The 9,661-nt window shown below is 43.1% G+C and overlaps 1 protein-coding gene across 1 annotated transcript in view; it reads right to left on the bottom strand.

Moving 5' to 3' along the window:
- Positions 1-2,293: 2,293 nt before the first annotated feature.
- Positions 2,294-9,661, bottom strand: part of TMEM213 (transmembrane protein 213) — a 147,951-nt gene continuing 140,583 nt past the window's right edge. The window contains exon 3 of the mRNA XM_078673047.1: positions 2,294-4,112. Within this exon, the coding sequence (XP_078529173.1) occupies positions 3,943-4,112 (170 nt within the window). The 3' untranslated portion in view covers positions 2,294-3,942. The remainder of the gene's footprint in view (positions 4,113-9,661) is intronic.

Raw genomic sequence — 9,661 nt, 5'->3', positions numbered from 1 at the left:
TCAGTGAAGCGCCGAAGATGGTTCCAAAGTCCTCAACTCCCTCTTGCGCCAAACCCGAGTCACACGTTCTTCAATTTCTCACCAACGACCACAAGAGCGGAATGTTCCACACTCATTCAACGCTCGCTGCGCTGGCACCGAAGTCTGGGAAACACTGACTCACCCCTGTACACTGGTGTTCAGCAAGACCTCCAGACCTCCTTTTCCTCCAGGTGTGTTCCTGACATGAACACTAGACAGCAAAGCCGTTCGTCGATCTTCGACTCACTTCCACATGCTCAACGTGCATGTAATGAAAGGCTGTGTCCTGGATATTCCGCGGAATGCGGAAAACGATGAAACTGGTGAACACAGCTGTACCAGACGTACACAACGAAAATCGGTTAGATGGCCTCCCAGTGGGTTCTTCGTGGTGTCAGGAGCTTCGCCTCGTCGCCAAGTTGTAAAGACGACCAATACAACAAGTAAGTGAAAGGTCTTTATTATATATTAACCTGACACCAAGGCACATCTGTTCGCTGTCACCAAAACCTCGTAACTCCCAATCAACTGTCAACCTGCCGGTGGTCAGTTAGAACACACTGACGTCACAATGCACCGGCATGTCGCTCGTGCAGAGACACAGCACGAGAGCAATACATTAGAGGAAAGTACATGTTAATAAACACAACATTTACCAATTAGGAAAGGGTAGAAATTATTACTCTGGAGTAGTTTGTTGCCATTGAAGATCATATCTGGGTGTAAAATGTTTTTAGAGATTGTTGGGTTAGGTATGTCAAAAATGATGTGTGGTTATAGTGTTTATTATTAAAACTAAAATAAACTATTGTATTTCTAACTGTAGAGTACGGAATAGTCAAGTGCAATGACGCCAGTCTCTTGAGGGGAGCGCGATCAGAAATCTGGCTTTATCACAAACACCTCTAGCAAGGTTTCTTTCTTGACATGTGTGCCCGGCAAAACAGCTCATAGGTTGTGTAAAACCAATGGGCGCAACAGTGATTTGTTAGTTGCACATCCCTCTCTTTAGAGCAATGTAGCCTGAGTCAAAGTAAAGGCTCTCACACTGCAGCACACCTGTTGCCACGATGTGCTTATCTGGACATGGGATTCCAGGCCAGTCATTAATAAAATTCATATAGTGGAGCACTCGATTTGTTAAACACAATTTATTTTTTTAATGCGCAGGTTTCACAAACTGATCATTGTTAAATAAGTTGGCACACATCATTTTGGTATTTGTCGATTGTTTTTCAAAGACATTTTTTGATCTCTTTTAATGGAACCATAATAAAGATTGTTATACTAATGTTTTTTTTCTATGTATCACTCCATCAGCCTTGAGAAAGTCCCTAAAAGAGACAAAACACATGTCGGCTGAAATCATCCATGAGCTGAAACCATCTATGGAGTAATGACATCAATCTACCTACAGAACATCACTAAACAAGTGTGCTTATGAACAAGAAACTGGCAAACAACTGTGTTTGTAAATAAGATATGATAGTGCTTTCTGTGATACTAAATTCAAGTACAAAGTGAAACCCTACTTACCCGAATGTCTAAATAATTTCCAGAAAACTTTTCTATACTGCATTAGTGTTATATATATCAGGACATATTAATGATACACTAATGGATCTAAACATGCACGGTTATAAGTTCCCATACTAATAGAGTGCTCCACTATATTAATTTCATTCAGCTCATAGGATTACTGGGCTTTGATTGTCTCTAAATCTTCTCCAAACACTCAGAAATCGACACGTGTTATAATTTTTTTTTATTGAAATTACATCTTTCTCCTTAGGTCAGGGAGAACAATTATGCATATTATTGTGAAGACCCAATCAATAAAGTATGATAATATTCACAGGCACATCCTCGAATTAACACATTAGGTAGATTAGTTGCTATTCCCTAGTTTCCCTGAAAAACAATCCCCATGCTACCTCCCATATATTGATTCTGGAAATATTTCCTCCTCTTTAACTGCAAAACAATGGATCATTCTAAACCACGTGTGTCCCATTCTCGTGACTATAGACTCAAATCAAATCAAATATAACTTTATTCGATTGTTAAAAAGCAATCATAAAAGTGTACATAAAAACATTTGATTAAAAGAGAGCTATTCAATTCATTGTAGATCCTTAATGGGGTACAAAAAAAAGTTTACAGAATTCATGATGTCAATAAATCTTAAAGTGCATTAAAGATTAATACATTTTCTACTTCGCAACACATTTTTCAAATATAAGGTGATTGTTGCAACACATACATGATTATCCAGACTATAGACTCAATACAAGATCATACATACAAATCCTTAAAATACTAACAATCAGGCAAGAGGACGATTGTAAAGTAATGAGGTAAAACAAGATGAGAGTGGCAGCAATTTACAAATACATGAAAAGAGAAAATGCATCCAGTGTTCTGCCTAGTCCTTGAGATACCACATTAAAAGTTTGCAGCTGGGTTATATTTAGAAGTGAAAAATCTGAGGATTGGTCAGATGAGCCTTAAAAAGTATTTTGGTTGTATATAAACCCTGCTTGAGGAAAGGACCCTTGGATTCCTAGACCTGAGGAACACTTCACGATCACTTGTTGGCCGGGTGGGGGGGGGGGGGAGAGGGTGGGATTGTTGGTTCTGCAGCCTCCTTCGGGTATTCTACACTGTGCAGCACAAAAACAGCTCTGCTTGATATGAAATGAAATCACATTTGTAAAGTGCACAGTTAGCTTCCTATGGGTGTCTTGGCGCTTTCATCATTCCTCTCTCCTTCACTTACTGCTTATCCTTGTCCAGTCTCTCAGGCTTGTTAAGCATCGCTTCACTGTGCTTCATTGTCCTTCATTCTTTAGCCCCACACCTCAAAAATATAAGCAAATGTGACACATTGCCTGTTGTTGTGTGAAGTTGTTTGCTTTCTGTATTAGAATTAAACATGTTCCCTGCCTGTGTATCCCGCGGTTCAACTAAGTTAAACGAGCACCCCTCTGGGAAAGTTCTTTATTGAAAATTATAGATGTAGCACACCTTTTATAGACTCAGTATAATAAAGTTCAAGCTAAAGTAACTAACTAGGCTCCAAAAAGGGAATTAAAAAAGTCATGACATTGGAGTTATGCAGGTGTCTTTATTACACCACTTCAGAAGGTAGAACATAGGACACAGATTATTCTGTTTAGAAGGCCACACACATTCTAACAGTGTCAGTTTGCCTGACATTGGCATTCTGTACCCACTGTGCCTCCTGTCGTCTGACTGTCTGCCAACTGCCCGGCACATAATCTGCTCTCACCCTTAAGGCATTCATTTCCTTATGTGAGGACCCTCAAAGCGGGTCTTCATCCTATTCCATGAACATCCATAAGCAGAGCAATATTTGTTTGGAAGCTGAGTTGCTAGCATATCATATAAATACATACTATTACATATTTGCCCAAATTGAGTTAGAACACTTGGTTAAGACTACAATATTAGACACTAGCCCCAGCCCAAAACTTGTCTTTGCTGGCACCTTACATTCATAGGACAATGCTGTGGAGATCAGACTGGAAGATAAGGTATTTCTACACACAGGCCAAAGTAGAAGAACAGGGAGGGATTATGTGTGTCCATTTTGAAACAGCTGAAGTTAAAGTAGATTGGCCCATATCTATTAACACATTTTCCCAAGGACACAAAATGGGTAAAACCTCTTTATGCATCCGGCCAATTGTTCTGTAACTTCAGGGTTCCATCAGAGATGTTGTTACCCCACCCTATGCTCCGGGCAGACTCTACGGTTGAATTTCTTGGCTTCACTTGTTGGTCCCTTATGAAAAAGTCTCAGTAGGTGACTTGGTTTCTTTTAGGTAACGCGATGGAGCAACGAGTGCTTGGAGAGTTTAGAAGCACTTTGCTGGGGTTCTGATTCAGCGGTCTCGCTCATGCTTGCATGTACTTGGGCTCGTTTGGTTGCAGGTCCTTCACTTTCCCCACACAATACAGGATGAGCGTGAGGAACCAGAGGGCCCATCCGACGGCGGCTGCGATCCAGCCATTGTCGTCCATAGCCACTTGGCAGCATTGACTCGCCATGGTGCAGAAGTCCTGACCTGGAGGAAAGAGCACACAGTCAGCTGGGGTTAACTCCACCCCAGCCCGGCCAGTCCGTTCATTGAGAAACAATACAGTATGATGCTAAAAAACAAACCACAAATCTGAGACTTGAGCGCACTTTATTTATTCAACCGTTTTTTATACATGGACATGAACCAAGGGTGCTGGAACGCATTTAATACGCTTAGGGCGTGAAAAACTGGAAACAAAAATATAAACTGCGTCCACAAAAGTCAGTGTCCGTGCAAAACAGTCACTTTAGTGTGGGTGTCACCGTGATAAAACATATAGTATAAATGCTGGTTCAATCAGATGCATAGGAACGTACTTAGGACTGTCCAGTGTGTGGCTTATGCAGCTGTGATTGCAAAAGGTGAGTTCCTTTATTAGGGAGAGTTCGATGATATTCCAGTCTGATTACAGTCAAAGCGACCTTCTCAGGGGCTGCTGAAAGCAGTGGAGTGTCAGAGCCCCTTGTCCTTTCTGGGTTGAAGTGTGCTTGAATAAAAGACTTTTCTGTTGATAAAAGCAGGAGCGGCTGGTGTGGGGGGAAAAGGCGAGGCAGGGGGTATGGGGATGCACGACGACTATCACAACAAGTGGAAAAAAGAAAAAATAATAATTTACCTGCCGCCCACTGCATTGCTACTCGTCTGTAGCACAGGCTGAGGCTCTGAGACACCCCTACGGCCAATCCAGACGTTGCTCTCATGTTGTTGGCAGTATAAGAGCAGTGCCTGGATTGCCCTGAGTGCCCTGAATTTGCGCTCCCAAGGGGATTGGAAGCCTGTGTCTGCTGCCTCCAACACGGGAACGCAGCTCGGGTTGGAGACATCTCAGTGTGCATGTTGGTTTGGCCGGTTTGAATCTGCTGGCGAGGGGAGGCGGGAGCATCGCTTCTCTGCCATAATGGAGAAGCCGCTGCTGCTAAAACTTCAGACTAGCTGAAGGTGTTACACACAACATTGGCCACTTACCGTGTTGAAAAAAAATGTCACAATATATGCTTAGTTGTTACGCTTCTATTTCTCTATTAAGTATACATGAACTTTTTTAATGTATGGTTTATCCTTTAAAACTATAAACCAAAAAGGAGAGGTGAGTTTCGGTTCAGGGAAAGGGTTGAATGTTGCAGAATGTTAGCCTGCAACATATTTGCACAGAATACCAATTCTCTGAAAATGTCGGTTGCAGCCCATGCTTAATTAAATGCTATTTTGTCAGACAACAGTAACTTTTTATTTCCTACAGCTCAATATTTCTGTTGTTCCTCGCTTTCTTGGCTGGCTAATTTTATTAAAATAATCTAGAATGTGTGTCTGGCAGTCAGTACACTTTGCTGCAGGAACTCTCCACAGACTCACCATCACACAGAGTATTTTCACAGGGCTCTTTCACTTCCTAGGGCCTTTCACTTAGTGGCGGTTCCTCCATTATGGCGGAGGAGCGTCGCCCTCCCTGCCAGCAGATGCAAAACATGTAACATAAAATGCTTCCGGTGGAAAAATGCTGCCCACCACTCTTTTCGAGTACTAGCCCCTGCCCTCTGAAACAATATGCCTGTTGAGCTCAGGATTACTCAGAGCCATTTGCACTTTAGGAAAAAGTTCAAAACCTGGCTCCCTACCTATTAGAGATATGTTTTTTTCTACTCTTCCCCAGGTTTGGTTGTTTGGGTCAGACAAGCAGCGCTGGGAAGCCCCTTTACTGGAGCAGCCATGCACTTTATAAATCCTAATAATATTAACATAATAACACAGGCTTATTATACTTTTATTTTTCTTCATTGGGCAGAGTATAGGGGATGGGGACATTGTGATGATGGGCATAGGAGGAGTGGTGGGCACTGTGCACATATGGGTTTGGTCAGCCGTCTTGGGACAGCCAAACTGACATGCGCACTGAGATGTCTCCAACCCAAGCTGGAAACAGCAGGCACAGGCTCCCAGTTCCTGTGGCAGTGCAAATCCAGGGTGTTCAGGCCAATCCCGGGGCCTCTCTCATGCTACCAGCAGCATGAGGGCAACGTCTGGATTGGTGGTAGGGGTGTCTGTGAGCCTCAGCCTGTGCTTCAATGGAGCCAGAGGAGCAGAAGGGAGGTGATGCGGTGGGCAGCAGGTAAGATCTTTATTTTTTTTCCATGTGTTGTTATTGTCATTGTCCCTCTCCTCCCCCCTCGCCTGGGCTGCTCCGCCCGCCACTTTTCCCTGACACCAGCCGCTCCTGCTTCCTCTTCTCCCCCATTTGTGTTTGAAAAAAAAAAGCCACTCAGATGCTTGGACCACGAAAGCATTTCTACCATTTAATACCAGGCAGACCCAACAACTGCACACCTAGCTCTAATAAGTATTATATTACCAAGTCGTATAGACTTGTGCATTTAAGAAGGTCATAATGTTACAGCCTCAATAGCATGATAGCAGCAGAATCCAGATGATGGGATTACCTTGTACAATGACCATGATACCAGAGATCCATAAATGTTATGTAAATGGCCAACATTCCAGGTTCCACCTAGAGTTCCACTAAACACGAAGAACTGATTTTATGCAGACAGAACAAGTTACTTGCCTTCAGTAACACTCTTTCTGGTGGATGCTCCACCTGGCTGCAAATTCCTCAGCTTTAGAATATCTCCAGGTGCCAAACTGGATCCAGAATATTTATACAGCATTACTGCTGTGGTGACTGTGCCCAACAATAAACAGTGATAACAGAGTGCAGATTCCTAGATTAGGGCCTTTTTAGATTATAATGCAGACCTTTCTGCAGAATGCTGACAGTGATGGCAGTGAGGAATTGTAGTTGAAGTATACATCAGACAGCGTATTACAGAAGGTGTGTAACGTCTTCTTTTCATGGATTCTTCTAACTGCAGATATCTCACCTTTAGAAATAGATACCAAAGCAGTACCCCAAAGGTGGTAGGTCTGTGGAATTGCACAGCTCAAAAAGTACTTGTGAGAAATTGGGTTGTAGGATGGGGGTGCAGGATTGAATCCCTAGTCAAACAGCCCCAATCCCTGTTAGTGTGAAGCACAAAAAGTCGCAAAATTAACCTTTGATTAACCCTCTTGTAGTTTGGCACAAAAACAGTCAGGCTCAACGTAGAGGCAATTTGTAAAGTGTTTTGCATCACTTAAACAGTAATAAAGTCAAAACACAACGCAAGAAAAATACCACACTAACTTTAATAAATTATTTGACAAAAAATGATAACATTCCAATCAGTAGAACCAGAGTTATGAATTTTTAAAGTTTAAAGTGTAAAATAATGCCTAAAGGATCATAGAGCCAACCGCGGATATCTGGCTGCACTAGACCGGGGCAAAGTCCAAAGTTACGCTGACAGTGATGGAGTGTGGTTCTGATCCCTGTAGTGAATTGGGCCCAGTTACCACTTACCTTCGAACTTAGAAGAAATTTTAAAGAAAAATGTCTGAGGAGGTAAAGTTCAGCAGGACAAGGCAGCTGGCGGTGTCTGAGGAGGATTTGTTGTCGTCGGGGAGCTACTGAGCGAAGTCGTGGTGAAGAGTTCTATGTTCAGACTAAGGGCCTCATTAGGATGGCAGTCCAACCGCCACTGACAGACCATTGGTGGCAGGCCATTGATCTGACTATTGATCTGACCGCTGCATTACAATGCGGACAGTGGACTGCAGCAGTCGGGGGTAAAGATCGCTGCCTCCGTTAGGATCAAGTATCCCGTCAGGGCGGCGGTCGGAATACAATTCCTAAAATGGAGGCAGTGCCTGCACAGGCACCGCCGTAGGGATTAGGATGTCGCTTTCCGACTGCCTTTTTATGTCTGTCCGACTGCCATGAAAAGACAGTCGGGAAGGGACATCCTTTTCATAAAGTGCTTTTTTGTTTTGTATCAAAAAGCACTTTCCGACCGCTATGCTGGCTGTTATATTGTAATAGGGCAGGTGGGACTGCCGACTCATTGTCGGACGTTTTCCTGCATGATACGACGGCATTTCGACCGACCTCCATCGTAATAAGGGCCTTAGTCTCTTTTATGGAAGTCAAAAACTTCCAGTGAGGGAACCACTGAGCAGGTGTTGCTGCTGTGGATAAGAACATAGCAGCAGCTGATGCAAAGTTAGGCCAACCGACGATGCCCCTTGGGTGGATCGGGCAGCAAGTAGATCCAATGGCGGCTGTTCCTATGGGGAGTGGGGTGTAAAAAAAAATATAGGATCACTTATCTTCCGTGTCTTGGTGCTCAGATCAGGAATGGGAGCCTGAGCATGTTCTCCACCCAGGCTGTAATGCAGCCTGGGTGGAGAACATGCAAAGTGCACATGAATGTTTGGCCGGACCGAGACAAACATTCATGCGCACTTACAAAGTGTGCTCACCACTCCCCCTGCTCCTGTCGTCAGCCCCACAACAATGCCCCACAACAATGCCTCAGCACAGAAAAATAAAATGGTAATAACCTATTATCATTTTATTTTTCCTTTTTTTAAGTGCTGAAAGGCAGTAGGGCGGCGCTCCTCCGCCTCCCCAGGGTAGGTGCCAGTCTCCTCTTGGTTCTCAGAGCACTTTTTTGACAGAAAATTATCTGGTCGCCCTTAGCACCACTTCCAAAGGCCCAGTACAGGAGGGGCTCCACTTGGAGGGTCAGGACTCACTGAGGCTTAGGTCCAAGTGTGGGTTCAAGATGATTAGAACCTTTTCTGTCCCTGAGGGTTCTGATAAGGAAGCCAGCCAACTAGCCCTAGGAGTCACTCTGGAATTCTTCAGTATAAGCAGGAAAGCAAGACTCAAGCGGCAGTACTTTGCCACATCCTTACCATTCTGGATGGGTTCAGCCAAATGGGCCTCAAATTCCTTGGAAACTGCCGGTAAGATCTTGATAGCCATATTCCATAAAATATGGGTATATCTCACTAGAAAGCAGCTTGAATAGACTATCCGGAGGGCTAGACTGGCCGAAGAAAACATAAATTTCTTGGATGTCTTAAGATGTTTCGATTCTATTTAATCTTTACTTGTTATTCAATTACTTAGAATAATCATAAAAGAACATTACACTTTTCAAATCGAATACCTGAAAAACAATAGATATTATACGAATAAAACAATAAATATTAAAACAGCAAGGATTTGCGATATGCATTTGCAGATTTAAATAACAGGCTGCAGAATAGCATCTTAAAGGGTTGTATAACGTCCGTAGGAAATAAAATTAAGGTTTGCATTTAGTAAAGTATATTCTTTAAGAACATGCACTACAAACAAAGCATGAAAGATTGCTAAATTGTACAAAAAAACAAAAGGTGTACAGGGTTTGAGGAGAGGATTCATTGCATGGACAGACTAATACGGCGGCTGAATCAAATTATCCCAGTGAACAATTGAGGAGGCAATGGACAGCCCCTAAAGGAAATATCAGTAAGAGTTTTTCTCCCAGGGTTTAAAGACCAGGTCAAATGTGGCTTCATTTTTCAAGTTGTCTGAATTATTAAATACTCCCTGATGGACAGCTTTAGGCGTGCGACACCCTGTCTGATGGAGGTCACTTACTACCTAAAAA

Source organism: Lissotriton helveticus, chromosome 1_1, assembly GCF_964261635.1.
Source record: "Lissotriton helveticus chromosome 1_1, aLisHel1.1, whole genome shotgun sequence".
NCBI lineage: Eukaryota > Metazoa > Chordata > Amphibia > Caudata > Salamandridae > Lissotriton > Lissotriton helveticus.
This window is presented reverse-complemented; position numbering and strand designations above follow the sequence as displayed.